General features: G+C 41.4%; 1 protein-coding gene across 11 annotated transcripts in view; it reads left to right on the top strand.

Annotated features, from left to right (window-relative positions):
• The window catches only part of nrxn3b (neurexin 3b), a 318,108-nt gene that overhangs the window by 53,974 nt on the left and 239,408 nt on the right, over positions 1–24,726 (top strand). For 10 of the 11 annotated variants that reach the window (XR_001290266.1, XR_001290265.1, XR_311495.1 and 7 more), the window contains 3 exons: positions 19,743–20,044; positions 21,431–21,454; positions 23,060–23,221. Coding sequence is in view for 8 of the 11 variants with exons in the window: in XM_013908704.1 (XP_013764158.1) it covers positions 19,743–20,044; positions 21,431–21,454; positions 23,060–23,221 (488 nt within the window). In the remaining 3 variants the exon portion in view is untranslated. The remainder of the gene's footprint in view (positions 1–19,742; positions 20,045–21,430; positions 21,455–23,059; positions 23,222–24,726) is intronic. The other variant, XM_005724862.1, reaches the window with a different exon arrangement.

Raw genomic sequence — 24,726 nt, 5'->3', positions numbered from 1 at the left:
TTGCATTGAAGTTCTGAATTTCACACACTACCTCCACTTACTCACCTTTGATGATTCCTTTGGCAATTTTCCCCATTGTCTCTCACCTCCCCCCTTAATCTTTTTTCCTTTCTCATAGCTTTTATCTTCCCTCGGTTTCTCTTTATCTTTCTTTCTCTTAGCCTCCCTTCTCATCATTCTTACCCCCACCCACCTCATCTTCTCCTCTCCTTTTCCCTCACTCTCTCCTTGCCATAGCAGTGGGTGTACTAAGCAGGGATTAGGCGTGATTGAAGTGCTGACGTGAGAGTTCTTCCGCCGGGGCCTCTTATCCTCTGCAGTTCCCCAGAGAGACCTCTCATTGCTAGGCTTCAGTAGCAGGTTGGGTCTGGCCTCTCCAAGGACTCCCCATGGAAATAGCCTCTCTTCATGCCTCCGTGCTTTATCCCCAGAAGCCTTAGTGCCTTTTCCTGATAGATGTGTGGCTTGGCCCTGATAGAGCTCTCTGCCTGCCCGACTCCAGCTTCTAATTTATTTATTTATTTCTCTCTCTCTCTTTTTATTTATTTTTTTAAAGAGAGAGGCCATCCCTGCCACTGTATATCAAAGCCTGGACTGGAAGACTTGTCTTCCTGTCCTTCCCCGTCCTTTTTTCCCCTGTGCCTGCTTTGCTTCACGGTTTAGATGGAGCCACATGAGTGACAGTTGCTGAACTTACTCAAAAGACCCACTAGTTGAGTTTTCATGGAGGTGCCCAGCTTACCCAGCTCATCGTACCATTTCAAGATCAAGCTCGAAAGGTCAGAGTGTTTTGCTTTAATGTGGCATATGCCCGCAACACTGTGTGATAGTAGCAGAAGTAAATTCATAATGTGGAGCAAGCAGATGCCAGAGAGTCGGGGTTGGGTGAGAGGTTGTGCGGTTGCTGGGGTGGGTGTTACGCCAGTCACTTCCCACGACCTAAATCTTCATTACATTCTCATTCGTCTTCCATCTGCTGCTGTGCTGATGGTGATTAACACATAAAAGAGTGTGAGATGTGTGATATGGCATACACTCAGCATATTGTGTGTGCTTTACCCCCCACCCCCCAATCTGACTTGGATTCTGCAAGAGCGCTAGCCTTTGAAGTTGAGCTGTAGAGAAGAAGAGAGGGGAGCGGGCGGAAAAAAGACTCCTATATTCAGAATGTAGTGTTGCCCTCAGGGGCGGACGGGAATATTCATGGCGCCACTTGTTTCAAGTTTGTTGATTTAGCCAGTATTTGATTTCCCCTCTTTGCTTTTTCTTTTCTTGGCAGTGTTTTTACACGGCTTGTGTTTGCTCAAGAAAATGCTGTGATTACCTCTTTAGCCCAGAGTCAGACCCTCATCATCATTTTCGCATAGCAATCTGTGGCAATTGCAAAGCTCCACTTTTGACCTTTTACGCCATCAGCTTGTGTCCTGTTGGGCCGCCGCGTTTAGAGGCGATGGTTACTGTGCTTTTTGAAATCACGGTGAGCAAGTCACAGTATTACTTTTGACTCTGCTGTGATTGATGAGAAGAAAAGGCAGAGCCTAATGTGAGCACAAGCATACGTAAACTGAAATGCTTTGCAGCCAGGCGACTCAAGTTTGAGATGATGGATTTATCCCAGCAGCAACACAAACATGCTACATATAAACCTGGGGAGTGATTAGTTAAATATTCTCCCTGAGCTTGCAGGTGAATCCAATATAAGAGCTAAATAATGGGCTAATTTCAGCCTGGTGTTCATCTATTATATGTTCACTGTTTGGCTTTTGGGGCTTCGTGGTAAGGCTGAGAATGTTTTTTTTCTGGCATCCAGGTTTAAGTTTAAAGAGGCTGCTAATGACATCTCAGCACACTGACTTGGACACAGTGTGTCTTTTGTCCTGTCTTCCTCCCCTTAACACCAACCAATCACAGCAGATGGCCCCGCCCCTCCCTGAGCCTGGTTCTGCTGGAGGTTTCTTCCTGTTAAAAGGGAGTTTTTCCTTCCCACTGTCCCCAAGTGTTTACTCAAAGGAGGTCATTTGATTTTTGGGGTTTTTTCAGTCTTATCATCGGGTCTCACTGAATTGAACTGAACTGAATAACCTATGCCCATCCAACACCGTGCACGCACTTCCTGTAGCAGGAAATTGAGGCTCCTCTCCTCACTGCTGTGGACTGTCTTTGCACATTAACCCTTTGAATCAGAGTGTGCAAGAAATCCTGCTCTTTTTGCAGAAACACCTTGGAAAAGAAACACAGCAAAAGAACTGTCAAACAGCTCACCGTTCTCTCCCTATGTTCTTTCAGAAATAAAGCTTTAAAGGAAAGAATCACTGTTTTTTTCTCCTTTTTTTGGAAAACCTCTTCCTCAATACTGCTGAGAGGAAAAAAGGCTGCTCACAGGCAGCGTTTCTCCAGCTTGTATTGTGGTTGGGGGTCAATTGCATGTCCACAAATGAGTAGGTGAGCTGCAGTGACACTGCAGGAATGCCTCTGTCTCTGAGAACTCGAGTTATTTATCGGTTGCTTTGCTGCTCCCTGAGTCAACGAAGACTCAAAGGACAATTTTGACTTGTTTGCGAAGAATGAAAAAAAGGACTGGTTGAGCACTATGCCCACATGCACACGTGTAAAAACTGCTTGTATACTACGTGGAAACGTCGATGTTACACAGATCCATAGGGATGGATTGACTATGCATCCAGCATGATGGGACTGCTGGATGAACCTCCACTCTATACTAAAGCGGGCGTCAGCTAAATGCCACATCATAGACCGGAACCACACTAATCGCTGCATTGTGTAGCTGTGTGGCCGACTTCTAAACGCCCTTTCCCTTCTCCTTCTCACTCTCCTTGCTGTTGATTCTCAGGGCAGCCGGGAACGTATGGCACTTATTACAAGTTAATGGATCATAAATTGAAACTGAAAGTTCTATAAAAGAGCTCCAATTCTATGCACATGTACTCACAAACACTCACACACACACACTGCTCACGCTGAGACTTCTTCCAAAGAATCCGACCTCAGTCTTACTCATTTGTTATGCCCAGCCGATGCCTGGTTTGAGGTCATCGTTTATGAATTACCAGCCTAAATTTACAGCCTAATAGGTTTTGGAGCATTTATGTGGTGCTCTGCCCTTCATGTCCTCTGCAGGGAAGTGCTAAAATAGGCGTCAACCTCCGGAGATTTTACTTAATGGACTGTTTCAGTTACTCCTTGCTGGTGATGTCATCTGGTTGTGGTCTGTGAGCATGTCGTGGTTGATATGTGTTTATGGATGCACATGGAGTGCGGCAGCGGTCCCAATTTGCGAGTGGCGCTGTCGTGAGGATTTGATTTGAGTCCAGTGAAATGGGGAAAAGGGTTTAATGTTGAGGTTTGATGTGGATGACTATATCAGCTAATAGTGAATGACTGAGTTCATTGATCTTTACCTCTCAGCCATGAAAGATTGATGGGCGAGTGTGTGGCGTGGACACCCAACTTTTTCAGTTTGATAATTTGAGAACGAGACAATGTAGGATTTTCACATTGATACCATACCTGCACCTACTAAACATCCACTAAAAATCTCTGACCTTGACCTCAGAAGCTAGATCAGGTCATTTACTAATTGGAAGGTTGGGGTTTGATCCCTGTTCAAGCTACAGTCTTCATGCCAAATATCTTTGGGCAAGACACCCCAAGTTACTCTCTGGTGCATTCGTCAGAGTGTGTGTGAATATATATTATATATATTAAATAAAAAATAGCTAATAGATAGGAAAACGTGATTGCATGAATGGGTATGAATGGGTGAATAAGGCAAAGATGTATAAAGCCGTTTGAGTGCTCAGTTAGAGCTGAAAATATAGACGAACCAGTCCATTTAGTGGAAACCAGTCCATTTCGTGCTGTTGGACTGTCGTTGTTGTCGGTGGAGAAGTCGCACACCTCCACAAACATATCCACAGCCAGACGTTGCTTTTGTTTGAAAATATTAAAATATTAAAATATGCATTTAAAATATGCAGATATATTTTCACGTGGTTTATCTCCGTGCAGTTCAAGAGGAAGCTCAAGCTGAAGCAGCTAGCCCATTTGTAGCTCCGATTGAAAGGCCACAATTCCCTGGATCATCAGCTACATCACATTAAATGTGTCTCTGTGAATAATTGCAAATCACCAGTGGTCATCATGATGGTTCAGTGGTGTGTGGTGTTTACAACATGTCTGATTAGATGGGTTCTTTTGGTTCCTCCAGCTGTCTCATTAGATACGTGATTTGAAAGCTGCTTTCATCTTCAGTGACAACCAGTGAGGCACGCAAGGGTTCCCTATGATTCGCTCAAGTATATACCCGAAGTATAGCTGAAGGAGTAACAAACTGATGACCAAGCAAGTGGACAAATGAGTGAACGCACTGAGACGAGTACTGTGGTTTTGACTGAGATGCATCATGTGCTGGTGAAGCATAGCCACCGAACAAACTGCTGAAAGAATCTGAACGAATTTTTTACATCAACAGAAATGTTGAAATAAATCAACTGTGTCCAAAATATTTTGCTCATCACTACTCCCCTTCTCCCCAGTGCTCATTAATGTTTCAGATATGGCACATGGATGTTCAGCGTTCGACAAAGTACATAAGAACACGCAGATGCGCAAATGTCCAATAAACATGAACCACGAGGACTCGTGTTCGTCTAATGGCGATTTCATGAGCTCATTGGAATACTTTAAATTCCCCCAATGAGATTAAGAAACCAAAAAAGGCATTGCACCCCTCCTTCGTGCTCCTTTTTTCATTTTATTTTACCCTCCTCCTTGGCCGGCATCCTCAGCGTAAATTAGCTTCTTGACACGAGCTCTCTCACATAATTCCACAGACATTTAAATAAACTGTCATAGCCATCACCATCATCATCATTCCCATCGCTATCCACTCACCCAAATAATGGAAGTGTGTAAAATGTGTGTGTGTGCACGTGGATGTCTTTATTTGTTCTCTCACCACATTGTGGTACAATAGTCAATTAACAATCTGTGAAGTGGAGGAAGCAGTAGCATAATAAAGCTAGAAACCACTTAGGTGGATACGACACTAAAGCTAGCTCATATTCTTTCTGGACTATCAATTCAGTGAGCGTGCATCACTCTTAGCTCCGTAAGTACCACCTTACATACGCGCACCATTGTACTAAACCCAGCTGTACTCAAACCCCTCATCCATCTGGGTTAGCCTGTGATCGAGGAAAAGAGTCATACTCACCACCGGCTCTAACTGGTCAAACACAGATGCGCACGCTCATGCAGATTCCAGAAATAGACATGTGGAGTGATAGCCTGCAGATTGGAGCTGACCAGTCTACCATACAGCCAGCTGTCCCACAGGAATTGGCATTTACTTAGACTGGTGCACACACAGTCGCACACACACACAAACATACACTTGTGTTTGCATGAGTCACGTGAGTTTCAAGTCTTATGATGACAGTTTGTTCTGGATTGGTGTTAAAACAATACTGAATCCCCAAAGTAAATAATATATAAATAAAGCTATTAGAGCTGTTCCTCATCGTAGAACTCTTTTGAAATGTTTTTATTAAGAAGTAGAAGCTAAAGAGTGTCAAACAGTATTTAAGCCTCTGGTTTTCTATATGTGCTAATGGTAAGGCTTCAATTGATTGTAATGACAAGTAGTTGAATTTATGTCTTTAATGATGAATAGAAACGACACTTGCACTTGTCTTTTTTAATCATTTGCACTGGACACTACACAAAGTTATTTCAAATGTGATATTAAGAATAGTAAATGGACATAGTCTCAGGATAAAGAAGGCTTGAATGTTTTGCTGACTTTATGACAAAATGTTTTGCTGTCGTTAGTTAAAAAACCTGAAAGTTTTAAATGACACTCGTGCTTTTTCTAACAGAGCTAGCCGACTGTGCAGCTGGCTACTCATTCCCTTTTTGTTTTTGCTGTTAGTTTTTTTTTCTTGCGCCATGACACGATGTTGTAAAAATAAATAAATATGTCAAAATTAATAGTGCTCACATTCCGAGTCCCAAATTTTGTTCTTTATCTATTTTTCTGTCCTCATTGGTAAGAAATTAACGACTGAGTTTGTGAAGTGGCTCCAAGGCTTGAGAGGATCCTTTTCTCTTTAATTTTAGAATAGACCGGCCCTTGCATACATAACATGGCTTCTCCCTCTTTACACCGAAAGCTGTTAGCCTTATCCGTGCTGATGAGATATAGATGTATATGTTGTTTTTGTGCGTGCACCTAACCCATGCTTGTCCCATCGTTAAACTGAAATATGTTTGAAACAAGGATCTGCAACTGTGCTAGAAGCAGACAGACTCCTCCCTCTAACAGGGGGATCTGATCAAAACAACGGGGGGTCTAAACAAAGATGTAATTTGTTGGTTAACTTGAATGATTTCTCAAAAATTAGATCAAGTGAGTAGCCAAATGAAGCCAAACACCAGGTGTACGCTGATGTCTCAGTGAAAGTGCCTTTACTTTCAGTTCAGCTCTAAAATACTTTATTCAGGCTTGTCAGTCAAAGTTCTGGGCTAAAACACAAGGACACTTAAAAGAAATAAAACAATTCAGATGCAGAGATTCAATAAGCTTCGAGCTACAATTCATATCATGGAAATATAAATGCTAATGCAATCTCTTTTGTGCATGCAATGTGAGACACAAAGCACTGCAGTGAGTCATTCCTTTCTCAAATTTCTGGAACCAGCCTAAAGTTGTTGATGTAATGTCCGTAGCCCAATGAAAATAGGCCACTGAAGTCCATGAGGTGTTCACTAGTGTGTTATTCAACTAGCAGTAGGCCTTCTGGCATTTGTTCCTCTCCTTGTATTCTGAAGGGTCCCGTGGGAGAGTGAGCCGGTGAAAACGGAGAGAGGAGTTGGTGGCGGGGGGGGGGAGACAGCGACAAAGAGGATGCTTTTAGTGTACCGGGCCAAATAAAGCACCTTTTCTCTGATAAAGCAGTGATGAAGCTAAAGAGAAGGAGACTGTGAGTGTAATAGAAGAGAGAGAGAGGGATTCAGGGGTTTGGTGCGAAGAAACAGGAAAATTAGCTAAACCTCGTGTTTCGAAAAGACGTGTCTTCGGATCATTTCTAATGTAGTGTAGGAAAAGAAAGTCATACAACCTTGACTAAGTTGTCTCTCTGAGTATTCTTACTCTCATTCATATTCCCTCTCACTTCTCTTTGCACACTCATCCTTTCAGTGTGGTGATTTATCCCTTCATCTCCAGAGTGTCACTGAAGAGAGCCGTTTGGCTCTCCAGACTAATAACCGTCACTGAGATGGAGAGAGGATAATGTTATTGACTTCCAAGCTAGAAAGCAGCTGGCAGTGTGTGTGTGTGCGTGTGTGTGTTTCCATGTGCCATGTACTGTCATTCTGGGTTGTATTTTTCTGTGTTGTTTAGATCTGGTGTGCGTATTTAAAATTTGTGAACATCCGTGTTGTGAAAGCTGCTTCATTCACCAGTACACCAAACAGTTAGCTATGCTGCTGCAAGCTTGCATTAGCATCGTTGTGCTAAATGTAGGCAGACCTTGCTTCACAAATAGTAAATACCGCTTTCCTCAATGACAATAATTCTGTATTTACCTCCGCATGTCAGGATCAGTTGATTTGATTGCAGCCAAACAGGATTTGCTAAAGCGGCTGACATTTGTTTTTCATAAAACACCCACTCATGTTGCCATATTTTTATTATTATCACGTGCAGGAACCTGGATCACAAAAGTTTACAGCATGTGTTTAAAAAAAAAAAAAGCTATGTATGAAACAATGATGGTCCAGATGATATGGTGGTCACACTCAAAGCACTGGAAAATCTATGTAGGCAAGGCAAGAAAGAAGAAGAGAGATGGCAGAGTTCAGAATGAAAACTGATGCAGAGACACGGTGGCTGGGCATCCAGCATCATGTTTGCTTCCACGTGATAAAGAAAGCAAATGTGAGAGTGTGAATGTGTCAAAAAATCCAAGCTCACCTTTTGCCTGTTGATGCTTTTGTGCATCTTTTTTATATATATATGTCTGTGGTTGTAAACTGAGACGTACTGCATTGTAGCTTATTTACCTTCATGCTTAAAGTTTGCAATCAGCCCTGCAGTAAGGTTAAAAGGAGGAAGCTCAAGGAAGGTGAGGGTAATCCATCGCTACTCTTATCTCTTGAAGGAGCAAATCGTTGCAAATGCTTGCACACACTAACACACAAACACGTGGGCGTGCACGCACACACACACGCTACCGAGTGAGAATCACATATTGTTTTGGCTACGGGCTATAACTGGTTCTAGCTGGATTTAAAGCTACAGAAGGGTTTTTTTCTTCATTTTGTCAAGCTCAATGTTAAATGTGCTTCCCTGACTCGTCTCCAGCTTTGTCCCCGAATCTCGTCTGCTCTCCAAGAAATAATTATTACACTCAGCCCTCACATATATTTGTAAATGAGAAGGGATATACTTCTTAGTTATCTTGCAGCCCGTGTTTCATGGTTTGGCTTGAACTAAATACTCGAATGTCTGCGTGTAACCAAATTGCTGTTTCACCGCCTTCTTAAAGCGCCACTCAACAGGATTGGCTGTTGAGATTAGGTCACAGATCGAGCCTGAGGTTTGGCACCTTGCTCTTCCTCGCCATCCAAATTATATTGGCTTTGAGGGCTCTTTCACAGTGAGTCATGTTTATTTCATTGTCCCTTTTATGGCACCGCTGTTCCCCTTTTAACCCCTCGCCTCCCTGCGTGCAGCTAAATGTTCTGGCAGTACACAGGAGAGTAAGTTATGGAGGTAATAAATATTAGAAGACCTCAGCTCCGACTAGGAATGTGTGCTAATCTGTTTCAAGTGCTGTAGAGGTACTTTGCCTCTCGCCTGCTCTCATCAGTTTCATCCAGGAATTGCATTAATGCTATATTAAACAATTTAATATGTTATTTAAAAACTGTTTAGTTTTTTTTAAGGAACAAATGCAATGACCGGGAGCTGTCTCTGCTGTTTCTGCTTCCCAGTGCTGCTTCAGATCTGTGCGTCATGTCATGTTTAAAATAACAGCACAGACAAAGATCTTAAAAGCACCACCCAGTTAGTTTCTTTATAGCTGATTCTTTTTATAATGTAATTTCATGTATAAATGCAACTGTGACAGTTCATCAAACGTCTGTTTGATTCATTAGCATGTCATTCCAACAGCAGCGGTAAGATCTACACAAATCTACTTTTCTAATTGCGTATGCTGTGCAATCTTTAATCGGCGTGTCACGTTATCGCAACTGCACACGTTGACTCGCATGCAAACTGCAGAAAAAAGGCTTCACATTAAGCGCACAGTGTTGCTGTAATTACAAGTGTGAATTTTGATGTGGGCCCACAGATTTCCCATGTGGCATTGCAAATTCAGAAACTGTGTCAATATAAGCAGTAAACATGCTGAGGAATCCATGAATGTCCTCGTAAATCAAAATTAACTTGCGGTGGGATTTTATTTTTGTTGTTCTCTTTTAATTTGAATGAGTACCATTTTGCAAGTGTTGACTCTCTTGAATGAAAAGAACTTCTTTTTCCTTAAAGGTCTGATGTGTAACTGCTAACTGCCATTCCTGCGATGTAAAAATGATTCAGGTGCGGCTGGTGACATGTGCTGCAGTGTGAATTCACTTAATTAATCGAGGTTCTCCTGCATGTGGACAGGAGCAAAACGGCATGCCGCAGCTGTGTCATTTTAAATAGTAGCGCTCAGAATATCTACGTAGCTGTTCCACTCGTTAAACAAGTCAAATGATTTTATTAGCAAAAGCCTCAAAATAAGAGGTGACATTTGGGTTTGGAGCTGAAACCGAGAAGTGGCAGTAAAACTAATGATAAGAGTAGCGTGGAGCTTCATGCTCCGTGGCTCTATCCACAGGCAGGTTGGAAACTGACAGAGACTGATGTGGTGAGGTGGAGACACAGCCAGGCTTCTGACAGGAAAGATAATAGCCAATAAGGCAACGCCACTCTGGATGACTGACAGGCTCCAGGGAAGGCCTTGCCTTCCCGCAGTCCTGCTCCATGGAGCAAGTCTCTGCTTAGATATAAACATGATGAGTAGACACACATGCACAAAGGCACACGCTGAGGACTTCTCAATCCAAAGTGACATTTCACCGACTACACAAATTACCGAAGGACAGCTTATTATGAGTTTGTGTACTAGGGCTCAGTCTATAGTGTACATACAGTGATCCCAGTATGCTTTTATTACTCATTTTAAATTGAATTCAATTTTAATCTGATGACAATACAAAAGAAAAAGCATTATATTAACGACATGAAAGAAAAAACACTCAATTTTGATCAAACAGCATTTTACATCAAATTAGATCACGGACGGCTTTTAGTTTTGGCTAAACTTTAGTTTGTAGAGATAAAAATGTCATGATAAAAAACATAAATGATTGTTGACAATTACTAACAAATTAAATATGTATAATGAATTCACAAAATTGAACTATGTCACCAACTAAAACTAGGCTGCAGAACTTGGGGGCTATGAAACAGGCCACTGCAGATGGATATGGAAATGAGACAAAATCTGATTGGATGACGTGTAAAGCGTAGAAATCTGTAAGAGTTAGCGATACTTCCATGTGTGCACAATCTAAAGGATTCTTTCATTGTCACAACAGTGGATGGACGTGCTGAAGTTCCTACCTCGATTACATTGAGGACCTCTGAATTCCAGCTTCAGACATTCTGCATGTTTGCTTGCTCACATTTGTGGTGATCCTCATGAGCGAACAACAACCCCTACACAGAGGAGCAACGGCTTTGCTCTTTTATGTAGCAAAGCCATTTGATTTTAAGATAAAAGGGTTTGAGTGGAATTAGAATAAAGTATGTGTTAATTAGGGATTCCCCTACATATTGCCTAATTAACACATACTTGGCTTTTTCACTAATATCAGGCTGCTGGCATAGATGATGGCTTATAGACAAGAAGCTACTTTTAGCTGCTCCCTCATCACAGAGGATGGCCACAGTGAAAGCTCCACATTTTTTTGATTTGGCAGCGTTTTATGCCCAAAGGGCGTTTGTGTCTCTGGTTGGAATTGAAATAGCGACCTATTGACCTATCAAATGTGTTTGCTGTGAAACATTCATAAGAAAATCAAGACATTCTTACAGTCTACAAATCTTTAAAATAAGCTGAATGTCAAATAATCTAAGTGAAGGATGGATTGTAGTCCTTTTATTCTATTTATATCCAACAGTTTTAATCCCAAGCAGAAAACCCCTCCTAATTTTTACGGTACATGTAGCATATAAAACATATGTCAAACCAACACAGATGCAGAGTGGTGAAAGTTTATAAAGACGCTGCCATGCAGAGCAGCGGAGAATATGAAACCAATGCAACGCTCACTGCCGTCACTTTCCATTTGGGTTCAGGATGGCAGCTGTCAGGCTGACGCAAGAGTCGGCATTGGAGAGACACTCTGTCAAAGATCGTTTGATTGTTAAAGGAATAATAGCGACTGCAGATGACGCCATAATATCATAACACACACTTATAGACATTTAAAAAAACGAAAACAAAAAACCTGCAGTGCATAAAGATTCAGTCAGCATGTGACAGTATTAACCAGATGCTAAAAACACACAAGTAAAGAGCTAATGACATCAGCTAAATGTAAAACCTCAAACTGTGTCAGGATGTCAGGACTTTGAATGCATATTGCACATTTAAAGTCAGAAGCATGGCTCAGGTGTCTTTCTTTTTTTGTTTGTTTGACTAAGGTTTCCACCGTTTGCAATTTCTGTTCAGTTTCTCAATAACCATCACTGTCTGTTATGCTCTGTGTGCACGTTATAACTGCATTGTGCTGTCACACTCGGCACAAAACTTGAAAATTAGCAAAAGGTTAAATGTGCAGCACATCTATCGAATGTTCTGCACAGGAATTAAGAAAAACAGTGCTAACTAACAGTTAATGTAGCTATCTTAGCAAAGCATTGACATTGATATATTGCTTACAGAGGCCACTATTTACTGCTTTGCACTAAATCCTTCAGTATAACAGAGTTATGTTTTACTTACTTTTTTAAATTTAAATTTAAATAGCTTTTAACAAAGTCAATCAACTCTTATCAGTACATAAGACTTCCTTGTGATTTTAGCCAGTTAATGCCGACATATAACTTTGGAAAGCCAACGTTAAAGGGGGGCGCCATGTTCTGAGATTTCTACTCCTTATTGTATACTATCACAGACTCGTAGTGGTACTTAATAATGGGAATGCAGGATTTCTCCCTTTCTCCCCTTTGCAAGCTCATCTTCAACCTCCACCTCCTCGCTCCAGCATTCGCTCCGCACAATTGCCTCAGTTGATGGGATTGGACCTCAGGCGCCTGCCCCCATTCTTCAGACACCCTCCATCCCTCCATCGTTCACTCCCACCATTCGCACCATCCCCCGGCTGTCATTCCAGACCTCATCGCTCACTCCATGGAGACTTCACCATCAGGAGCCAATAAGGAGCTTCACACACACACACACAGACGTAGAAAAACACATTGAAGGTGACAGTGACTGTTTCAATCGGTAGCTGGAAAGAAGCCTCTGGCCATGTCTAACCTAATGCAGATAAATTAAACAATAAAATGTATCTGTCCAAACATTTTCAGATCCTTTTCCTTTGGACACCCAGTACAAAAGTGAAATCTTTCACATTCTTCTTTTGCCCATTTCACTGCAGCTCTGTGTTTTTTCTGCAGTTGCTTGAAGAGTAGCTGTATGTCATTCTCTCGTGGTATCATATCAAAGTCCACGGGAGAAGTAGCATTTTTAAATGTTACGCTTGAATAACTCACCCCTTTGTGGGCATGAGAGACATTTTTAGTCATTGTTAACAATTAAGTCATTATAAATTCAGAAGACACAAAACGACACAGTATGTGTGTGCACGTGATTCATTTCAGTGCCATATTCCCTCTCCTCCTAGTGCTGCTTTTTTGACTTTACTGAATCCTGAGGGGACAAACACTTCTCTATATCTGGTAATGCTACATTATATTTATCATCTAATTTTGAACTTTTTCAGTTGCCCTTTGACCCTTTAAGCATAATTTATACAACTATGTCGAATCCCTGCATCGTTGTTGCGTGCATTTCTACGTATGCCCTCTTGTGTCTGCGCTGCTCGGCCATCATGAGTGAAACTGAGCTGTTGATGTTGGCACTAATACACTTTGAAGTTAGTTGTTACTTTTACTGAAAAGCAGTATACTGTCCATGGCTAGTAAAAGAAAAAACTCCAGAACGCTCACTACTTCATGGTGTAATAATCAAACTAGATTCTGTACAATTACAACCTATTCGGTTTTTTTCAATAAAGCCTTTCTGCTTTTGCCAATCAATAATATGATCCATAAATAAAGCATTGATGCTAATGCTGTGTTTATGGACCATATTACCAAACAGTCTGATTATGGTTGACTTCAGTGTCACTGCAACGTTAAGTCACATTTCTGATAAGGTGCTCGTCGTAGCTTTAGCTCTATGTCATAGATTTAATGCAGCACTATTAATCAAACATTAGTGCTTCCAGAAGTGCTACAGAGTAAGTTTGCATGTATATTATTAAAATAGGAAATGCTAAATCTAGCTCACATGCAATAAGTGAAGTGGTATAGTATAGTGGTAAAATATAAATTCGTTTTGCTGCTACTAATTAAAGGCATGTGGGTGTTTAAGCACATAAGACTAAGGCCTCGCCCATGCATCCTGTGTATTTTATCATCATCATTTGTAAAGTGTGATAGATAATCTGGTGTTATTTTATTATTTTTTTTATTATTTTCATAAAAATAATCAAGAACATGTCCGACAAATGGAATTTGCACTCTCATGCAGACACTACAGAACAGGGGGAGTAACTCCAGGCCTCAAGGGCCGGTGTCCTGCAGGTTTTAGATTCTCACACCTGAATCAAATGATTAGTTCATTACCAGGCCTCTGCAGCACTTAATTTAGCCATTTAAATCAGCTGTGTTGGATCAGGAACGCATCTACAACCTGCAGGACACCGGCCCTTGAGGCCTGGAGTTCCCCTACCCCTGCTACAGGACCTTGAGGGTAAATAATTGAAATAGCCCTTGGCACTGACCGTTAAAGTACTGGACTTCTAGACAGCCAAACCATGGATACACACATGACTTTATTCTTACATGAGTCTCTACAAGTAGTTTAAATGGTTTAGTATGCATATCACCAGCCAATAAAGAGAAACTCCAATATCATCTCGAGCTTGCTCTCCTGGCAGTTTGTGATAATGAAATTGCTCGTCCACTGAGAATAATATGGTGTCCCGCTTAAGTGTAATATAAAAAGGAAGCTGTTTGCTCTGCTGCCATTCCATGTGCATTACTTGCCTTCCTACCAATAATGAGTCACATGCTCTCACAGTCAGGATGTTGCATTCTTTTAAGTCTGCCTCGTTTCTCCCTTCAGCAGTTTCTATTGCGTGAAGCATTTTGAAGTTGAGAGGGGTTTATTTTATTTATACTACGTGGTAAATATTGCAGTAAAATGAGCATGTACTGCTGTATAAGTAATGATGGTTTTGAAACTCTAAATGAAACATGTTTTTTTTTTTTTTGCAGTGGGAGATCTTAGATACTAATTTAAACAAGCCATTCATTGGGGACTGTACTTTTGCAAGGATGATCTTCCGAGTGTAAAAGGCATCGTGGAAAGTGTTGGATTGGCAGAGTTATTTGTGTTTTCTGAGAGGTTAAAGGAGGTAAGGAGAGACGGGGATTTGGTGATGTGTTATCAGGTGCAGTAATGAAGAATCGCAAGCCGGAGGGACACCTCCTCACTGCTAGTCTTAACACACAGTGTCACTTTGTTTCTCTGGAGAGCCATTGGTAGCGTCTCTGTCTCTCCTTGCTTCCATCTGCCAGTCTCACTCTCCTGCTCTGGCTCTCTCCATCTTCCAATCTCTGCGTCCTTTTTTCTTCTTTTTTTCCATCTCAGTCTCTGCTTCCATCTCTCACATCCTTTTGTCCTAGACTCTTTTTGCTTCCGCTGTGTCACTTCTGTTTATGTTTATCTCTCTCTTTGTCTCGCTCTTTGTCAGTCTTCCTTTCTCAATCTGTGAGCGCAGACATCAAAGGCAGTCTCAGACAGGCCGTCTGCCACGGCTTCACAAGGTTACATGAAATACGAGATGAGAAAAGAAGTGTCAGGGTGACAGTTCAGTTTAACCTCTTAGATATGTCGTGTGGCATCTTTAAAGCTGTCATGAAAAGGACACACTAAATGATTTTTATGTGTAGTTTTTGTCTTGCAGATAAATCCCTGAAATCTCTCATGTGTTGCTTTTTCACTGCGTTTTTGTATTCTGAATGAATGTAATTGTTGCAGAGAGTACGTCGGTCATAATTGGCCGGTAAAATATTAGCAGGGAACACATTTCCCACCAAATCTCCCTCCAACATAAGCCTTTCTGACAGTGCTGCTTGCTTTTGAAGAGAGACATCACCCATGGTGCTCCAAATTCATTTGACATGTGATGGCTCACCACTGAACCAGAGCCGCACAGTCGCATAGTTAGCATTAGCCTTGCATTGCAGTAGAAAACCATATGGTTCATATTGTTTGGGGTTTTCTGGCTAATTTGGGCTAAATGTAGTCTTTTAGCAGTTTTCAAGTGATCCTGTTCTCACATATTAGGGAAGGAGGTACAAAGTGGTGATGATTTTTAAGCTCATTTTCTTTTGAGTGGATGCAACCTTGGATAATCCCTAAGAGTACCCCACAAATGCTAGTAGCAGATACTTAAATCTTCTATGTTTAAGTTTCAATCTTCAGGCTTGTTTATCTGAAAACACAGTGCGAACATGTATTTGATGTGTCACACATCCTGTTCACTTTGCCAGTAAAGTGTCCTTGGGACTGGTGGTCATGCTTACTACCCAGCTCGCTTCCTTGTGAGGTTTGGGGGTTTGGTGGCTCTGCAACTGTAAGTGAGGATTTTTGCCACAATCACAAAGTCTCAAATCTGATTAACATCATCTTGTTTCCCTTTTATATGTTCCAAGTCTTTTTGCCAACAAACGATAAAGGGCAGTTTGGTGTCTCGCAGCGATCCTGAGTTAGCTGAAGGTTGTGGGCAGTTGTTTCATAAGACCCTTGAGGTCAGACTGGAGAGAATTCAGCGTGTGTGACAAGAGGAAGCGGAAGAAAATGGGAGATGGTAATGAAGGAGCTAATTGCTTCCAGTGGATTTTGAAATCGAACGCCAACCCCCAGTGCATACACCAGACATCACACAAATGGAATATTGATGACTAAGGCGAAAATAAGAGAAAATGACCCCGCTATGTGATCAATATGAAAGCCACAGATCTGTGCAGAACATGTCTCAACAGGCAATACATTTCCCCTGGTCTTTATGGATCCGTATACACTTACCGCAAGCTTTGTATTGCTGAAGTGCACAAATAATGCATGTCAATTTGCACTCTCTGTTATTCAGAGCAACAATGCTATATTAATGGCTTTTTACAGCTCTACAGAAACTTTGTAATTACATCATTGTAGATAACGCTGTAACATATCATAGTAAGCTTCTATTTGGAATTTACTGTCAGTGTAATTTATGATAAACTAGCTTTGACATACACATATATACATTTCCATTCATTTTCTTTTTTGCTAGCTGTAGATTCAAACTATATAGAAACTTGTTTAGCTTTAAAAAGAAGCACAACACCTAAGCTGTAAACCTTTGGTTTGATATAAACATAGAATACTGTTGGTATAATAATAATGTTGACCTCTAATCTTAAAAGAGACATTTAAGGGACACAGTACATATATTTTGACAATAATTTTAGATCCTAATATACATTGTACCCTACTGGATTCACATGTCGGTCAGGCTGATCATTTAACCTCAAACTTCTGCCTCCATAATTATTCATTCATAATGTAAATTAAAAAGAAATGAAACTTGCACATAAGATGATGAGCATGATCACATTTTATCTGCCATCAGTCGTTAGCGATATTAACATGATGAACATTTTGGTTGACATTAAAATGTTGACCAAAAGTTTAGGAATTGGCAACATTATGTCAATATGATACATCTAAGGCCCCTCGGTTTCCCTCATTTCTTTATATATTACTAGGAAAATAATAAAATAAATGAGAAAGTTTAGCGATTTATTGAAACGAGGGATAAATGGAAATAAATAAATGGAAGAAAAGAAAAAGCTGATTCTAATGAGCCACGTCCAATATTTGTTATGATCACCCTTATTGTTCAACACAGCCTGACTTATTATAAGCAAGCTTTCTTGTAATTTCTTTAAATAGGTTTCAAGAATAGTTTTCCAGGATTCTTAAAAAACATTTCAGAGCTCTTCTTTGCACGTTCGCTGCCTTTTGTTCTGTTCTTTGCCAAAATGATCTCTCATTAGTAATCAGCAATGCTGAGGTCCGGGTTCTCAGGAGGCCAGTCCATGACTGATCATTGTGGATGTTTTTTCATCCTGGTATACTTTCACTGTCGTGCTTATATAATAGTCCGAACAGGTGCAAAGAAACAGTCTCTCTAGGCTTGTTGTGCAATTTGAGCAGCATTCCTGAGATAGCCAACCTAATTAAAGTGTGCTGTATAGTAGAGGGATGTTGCCATGACAATAACCTTTCTACCTTAGGTCAGGGGAGAGCATACTAGATCAGGTGTCTGGAGATGATCTAAAGGATAACACTGCTGCATGCCTACAAAGAAAGCTTGTACACAGAGGTACTTTCCGTGTACCTTTCGGTTTCAAATCACAAGTGTTCTTCGTTTAAATGCGTTCATTGCTGTGTATACAGTAGAAAGGTTGCTTAGTATTCAAGTGAGAACAGCTTCAAGGATAATTGATTTGGAAAAGTGAAAGACGCAGCATTTTATGCGTCTCAATCAGTTGGGAAAATTCAGCCCTGTAACCATTTTTGCTGTCAGTTTGCCATGCAAGAGGCCTTCAGGCAAGATGTGACAGAAGGCCCACAGAACATATAGCGCTGGCTCTCTCTGATGCTAGTGTTAATGTTCAATAAAGCCAACCGGAGCGAGGGGCTAGACTCTCATTTTATTGCTGTGGATGTAAAAATCAATATTTTATTAATAATCTGAAAGTGTTTTGAAAGAAATTACGGCCCTTTCTGGGGGAGCTTTTGGATGCGACATGCCGCTGTCTGTTTTTCTTCAGTTATTACAACACTATCGTTTTGATTTTGATGCCCAGCACAGTATAAAGCTTTTGCAAAGAACAATATTACATGAATATACAATCAGGCGAGCTTCTCCACGCTGTCAGTGCTTGTGTAATTTCTAAGATGAGATGCATAAAATCAGTAGAGATGGGAGGAGGGCTTTTTTTTTGATCCTCCAATGTATATTCTTTTAGCTCTGTGTTGTGCTGTCTCAGTGGTAATAATGGGTTTCTATTTATTCCCCCGGCACATGGATGAGGGCTTTCACAGTTCCTTTGTTTCCTCCCATACTATTTCCTCCTGTTTCTTCGCGCAGTGCAAAGACACGAGTTTGACATCCCACAGCCTCGCTCCCCTTTTTCATTTGTTTCTATCTCAGTATTGTCGTTCTCATCCTTCCCTCCTTTCTGCCAGCTTCTCAGCACCGCTCCCTCATGTTTACATATTGCCTGATCCGAAACAACAAAACTGAAGCTCGCAGCGCTCGTGTTCTCCCCCTCTCTCCCTTTTCCTTTCTCGGCTTTCTTCTTCCACATTTGTCCATCATGACTTGTCTGCGAGTAACACAAAGGAAGAACCGCAGGACAGTGAGGAAATGAAATGACACATTGAAATGCCTTTTGTTGGCAGGTAGCATTGTAGTTACCGTCACAGCAGTGCCAGAGCAGTTAGTAGGTTTGGTTCATGTTGTTCTTGAGGTTGAAATTTCTGAAAGGTGACACCTTGAACAGTGCGCCTTCGGAGGAGGAATTATGTAGTCGCTGCAGGTTGCTGTTGCCAGCTTAACAGAAATGATAGTGAGGGTGTCTCTATTAGATTCACCCACACCCACATTGACCATGCAGCACAGAAAGCTACACTGAGAAACTGGGAAAACAGATTTCTAGAGTCCTCCCTTTCCCCGTCTCCAGCTGTCTCACCTTACTTATAGCGTCAATTTTAAAAAAGGGGCTCAGGAAGTCACTTTGCAACAGCCGAGTGACATAAAACTGTAAAATCAGACTAAGTTTGATTTATGCGCCCCATTAGCGGGGAATAGTGTTCCATCATAAGTAGCCTGTCTGTCTGGAGGCTGTACGCGAAACCCAAACCCACGGTCGTACAGATCGGATTTTATGATCTCAGCTGAATGATGGGATTATCATAGCTGTAATTATAGTGCATTGTGTATGTGTGTGCTTGCCTGATGGAAGCTTTTGTGCAACATGCAGCGGTTCCCTATTTACTCAGGCTGACTCACGATGAATGAAGAGAACAACACTCATGCTTGTTTCATGTTTAGGAGATTTTATAACAAACGGCAGAATAAATGCGGTAACGACCGGCTGTGGTCTTGTGGAAGAGTGCGATGAATCATAGCACGGCACCGCAGCAGGGGGCTTAGCTGCTAGACGTTAACGCCGAGCCTCGTCGTCTGTCAGAAGATGCATAACGCCCTGAAAGTAACACTTTGCTTCTTTTCCCTTTCCCATTCAGCGAGGGAGGAGAACGTGGCCACCTTCCGCGGCTCGGAGTACTTCTGCTATGACCTGTCACAGAACCCCATCCAGAGCAGCAGCGACGAGATCACGCTGTCCTTCAAGACCTGGCAGCGCAACGGCCTCCTCCTGCACACGGGGAAATCCGCAGATTATGTCAACCTGGCACTGAAAGACGGGGCAGTCTCGCTCGTCATCAATCTAGGTTCTGGCGCTTTCGAGGCCATCGTCGAGCCGGTCAATGGAAAATTCAACGACAACAGCTGGCACGACATCAAAGTGACACGCAACCTGAGACAGGTAATCGGGGGTAGCGGCGATGGACGGAGTTTGGAGACACAGTTTTGTTTTGTTGTTTTTGCTTTAGATAAGCTGCTTCTGAGAGCTTCTGAGAGGGAGCTGGGATTAAGAATGTCACTTTGTTCTGATTGGTTGTCATTCCATTGCTACAATTCAGACAAATGCCATTATACTTTTACAGAGATATCTTTTATTTTAATTCAATGTCATTGTCTAATTTCTTTCTTTCTTAGCAACTAGTCAATAAGAACCTGGAAAAGCAGTTCGCAGCATATTCTAGGTACCGTCTTTCTAGGTGTTTTCCTCTCTCCTGTTTAGCGGCGTATTGAACTTGAGCTCCCTGTGTTGTCAAATTAAAGTTATCAGATATTTCTGTTTTGCTTCACATTCCTCTAAGATGACACTTCTGTCAGGCACTGTCACTATCGCTTTCCTTTGGGAAACTGTTCGTTGTGTAGACCACACACTTCCACTTTAAAGGCAGACACAGTGTTTGCCTTTCAGCCGTCCATTAGCACTGTATTTATAGCACAGATGATCGTCGGGCTTTTTAAAGGCAGAGATACATCTGTATGGCATAAACAGAATTAGTAATGCGACATGTATTGTTTCCTATCATATTATAGTAATTTATAATTAGCTTTTCTTACTGTTAAGTGCATACATTAGATCTGTCTACAGGCAGCTATATAAAGAGTGGAGGTAGTAGTAGCGACACGTGTGCGTTTGCTCATTGTGTCGGCCGACCTTTAGTTTGTCGGCAAGGTGAGACAGCCTTTAGTGTTGCTCTCAGAGCAGCGGAACAAGTAAGTGTTGATTTTCTGACCCTCCCTGACAGCAAGCTTTTGTCCCACAGGTTAGTAAATAGTTGTTGCTGAGAATCCCAACAGGATAGCCCGTAGTTTAGAGGTTAGAAGCTAAGAGTCAAGGACTGCTGGCCTGCTTTCTCTCTTTCTTTCTCTCAACAGATCTGTCTTTCTATCATTTTCTTTCTTCTTCTTTGAAAGGCACAATTTGTTAGACTACAGGTGAAAGAAACACTGCAAGATTTGTGGGATTTAAGCCGTCCTACACAAATTTGATGTGAAAGTCCTCTCTGTGGTCCTCGTTGACGTTTTCATGTAGGACTCTGGTGTCGAATATTTGGAAAGGATGGCACGATGCCTCGGATCTCTGGCAAATCGCACAGTGTTTATTCACTGTAACACTAACTCATCCATGATATAAGTCATTTTTACTACTAACCAATATCTAACCAACTAATGTACTAACTAACATCCTAATTCCTCATCGTTGGTTTTGGTTTTTCTTTTCTGTCCATCCTTATTAACAACCTTTTTTGTTCACTATTCTTTTGATTTCCTTTCTTCCCCTTTTTCTGGAAAGCAATCAGGCATTGGACACGCTATGGTAAACAAACTACATTGTCTGGTAGATATCATTCTTATTGTCTTTTTTTTGGGTTTGCCGTGTGTCCCCCCCCCTCTCTTCTTTTATTCGTTCTCTTTGAGTTCCATCCTAGACACTCTTATCAAAAAATGAGGAGATGGGTTTGTATTACCAGGCAATTCTTTCTTCGCTTCTTCTCAATTTCCTCCCTGACCTGCCAACAACCTCCTTCTTTACCCCACAATCCCCATCCTGTTTTTTTTCACTTTGGCTTTTACTTTTTTCTCTTTGTTTCTTCCACATTACTGCAGATTTACGACAAATAAAAATAATTGACTTCTTTGCCTTTGTCAGGGCAACTTACTTTTTATTTTTATTTTTTTCACACAAAAAGTCCCCATTTTTTGTGAGGACTGTCGTCCAGAACTGACAGAAGCTTGCCACAATCCCAAAGATGGTGACCTCGACAACGGGCCCTAAAAGAGAAACTATCAAAAAATGGCAACCCCTAACCTTCATTGCGGGAGCTCTGACAGTTGTTTCCAACACACAGTGACGCATGGCATGCCCACACCTCATTGACCTGTCACCACCCAAAGTCATTTAACAAACATGTCACCCAGAATAACCACTAACACTCTAATTCATCCGCTCACCTTCCACCTATCACCTTCTCATTCACTTTGCCCTCCCCGTGTGTGTTTTCGTAGCATGCTGGTGAACGTGACGTTCTGTGTGTTTTGACTAACTCCGATCACCCTTGCCCCCGGGCCCATATGCGTAACATATCCAAGAATAAGCAAACTGATCTAGGATTATTGGTCTGGTGTAGTGACACGGGCACTGCAAAGCATGACACCTGAGCTAAACCTGATCAAAGATCAGCATGAGCTATTCTGAGAGTGTATATGAATATGGGCTCTGGTCTTGATTGTGCATGAGCGCAGCAACCTGTGTGGCTTGCTCCAGCTTTGTATGGCACCATCGATCCACTTACCCCCCTTACATGTCCAGTTAAGTGTGTTTAATTTGCCTTCTAACAGTGATGACCTTGGTTTGCACATGGACGTGGTGTGAAAAGCCTTCCCTTTGTTTTGCATGTGCGTGGGTATATACATGTAGTCGTCTGCAAGAGAGGCGAGAATGTGAAGATGGTTGGTGTGAGAGAGAACGTGTGGAACAAGTGAGGACGTGCGTGTGCACGTCTGTGTGTTTAAGTGCAGTCACATAGTGTACTGTAAATGTCTGTGTCTGCAGTTACAGATAAATCCCGAAACCTAAGACAAGTGGAATCAATTTGTCCTTGGTTTGAACATTGTACTAACCCTCCCCCAACCTGAAGTTTCAGAACCAAACCTAGAATCCATTCTCTTACTCCCATCAAAGATAAAGAAAATATGCCTCTGCCATATTTTCTTTACCTGTCCTGTGAATCCTATGGCAAAAATTCCATTAACAAAATCAAAAAACGCTGTCTTATCCAAAGGTTCAATGAAAAACCAACCTATCGTCAGGAGTCTTATAGCTCGTTTTGAATGCAGACCAAGGAAGGAGGTGTGTTGTATCCACAGCATAGAATCCCAGAGTGTAATAGCTTGGCTTTGGCTATGTGTTGCCCCTCAACAGGTCACAATCTCCGTCGACGGGATCCTCACCACCACTGGCTACACCCAGGAAGACTACACCATGCTGGGATCCGATGATTTTTTCTACGTGGGTGGGAGCCCCAGCACTGCAGACCTGCCTGGATCTCCAGTTAGCAACAATTTCATGGGCTGTCTGAAAGAGGTAGGAGGGGCTCGAATGGGAAAATAGGTGCATTATCAATTAGCGTACCATGCTGGTACTTCACGGTCACGCTCTCTCAATCTGCGCAGTTGTTTTCAAAGTGTACAAAATGATAATCATTATACTGGCCCTGAAAGGAAAGAGAAGAAGAAAAAAGAAAATTACATTATCAATTAAAGCTGCTGAGTTGGCAGAGGGAGTATCAGACTTTCAATATTCGCCCCCTTAATCTAATTCATAACACTTACTGCAGTTTGTATGTGAGAAAATATTCCAAAATTGCTTCTGTCACATGTAATTTGCAGCATCAGCTTGAGTGCGCTGCTAAAACGCCTTCCAATAGGCGGCAATCTGAAAGAAATATTTGCTTATGATGAAATACGAAAACGCATTGTTGTTTTGGGACATTTAGAATGTATTTGCTGGCTCTTTGAGTTTGTTAGAACCAGAAGACATATAAAGTACCCCATTATTTTTATTCTGCTCACCATTACTTATCCTGCAGCCAGTAATAATAATAATAAAGTGCGGGCTGGTGGCTCTTCATGGCTGTAAAAAAGTCTGCATTGATTCCTGCACTTCAGCAGCACCGTCAGGAATAACCTTCGCGTTTTACTTGTGATTCAGTTTGTCTTTATATAATGATACTTCTTATTATAAATTATATTTTATTGCTTTTTTAAAGGTATTTCTGAGCTCTTACTGGGCGGTTACACTATTCTGTTTGAAGGCTGTACTTTCCTACACTTAAAATATCTTTTTCTGTTTTCATATGATAACATTAAAGCTGCTGCTTTAAACTGTTGAAATGACAGAAAACCAACTCCTCATGATGGGAATCCTACCTGAAAACTGTTGCCATAGTTATAGCACCAGTGCTGAAAACGTGAATAACAACAGTGGCTCTGAAAAGATGCAGGCAGTCGTTCAGTGGGGGATATAATTATTTAATCCCCTGCTGAATTTACAAGTTTGCTCACTTACAAATAAATGAACAGTCTCTCATTTTTATGCTAGTTTCATTTTAATGGAGAGAGACAGAGGGCGCCAATATGGAGGCCGAATTCTGGCTGTGATATAGGGAATCAAATACTCAATAGATGTTTCTCTCCATTAAAATAAAGCTGCCATAAAAAATAGTGAATGTTCACTTATTTGTGAATGTGTGAAAGTGAGAAAACTTACAAATTCTAGCAGGGAGTCAAATAATTATTTCCCCCACTGTACATAAAACGCTAATTGTGGCTCCACGGTGTAGTGGTTAACACACTCTTCATCTTAGACATGAAAGAGACACATTCCCAGTGTTGGTCCCTTCCCTAGATGAACACGAGGGTTGCATTAGGAAAAACATCTGCCATAACGACTGTGCTGAATCTAACATGTCCAAAATGTCGATAGGGCTGATTTATAGGCCAATATTAGCCATTTCCTGGTGCGTTAGTACAGGGAGTGCAGAATTATTAGGCAAGTTGTATTTTTGAGGAATAATTTTATTATTGAAC

The sequence above is a fragment of the Pundamilia nyererei genome, unplaced genomic scaffold (genome assembly GCF_000239375.1).
Source record: "Pundamilia nyererei isolate P.nyererei 1_Seehausen unplaced genomic scaffold, PunNye1.0 scaffold00013, whole genome shotgun sequence".
Taxonomy (NCBI): domain Eukaryota; kingdom Metazoa; phylum Chordata; class Actinopteri; order Cichliformes; family Cichlidae; genus Pundamilia; species Pundamilia nyererei.
Note: the sequence above shows the minus strand (reverse complement) of the source record. Positions and strands in the feature narration are given on the sequence as shown.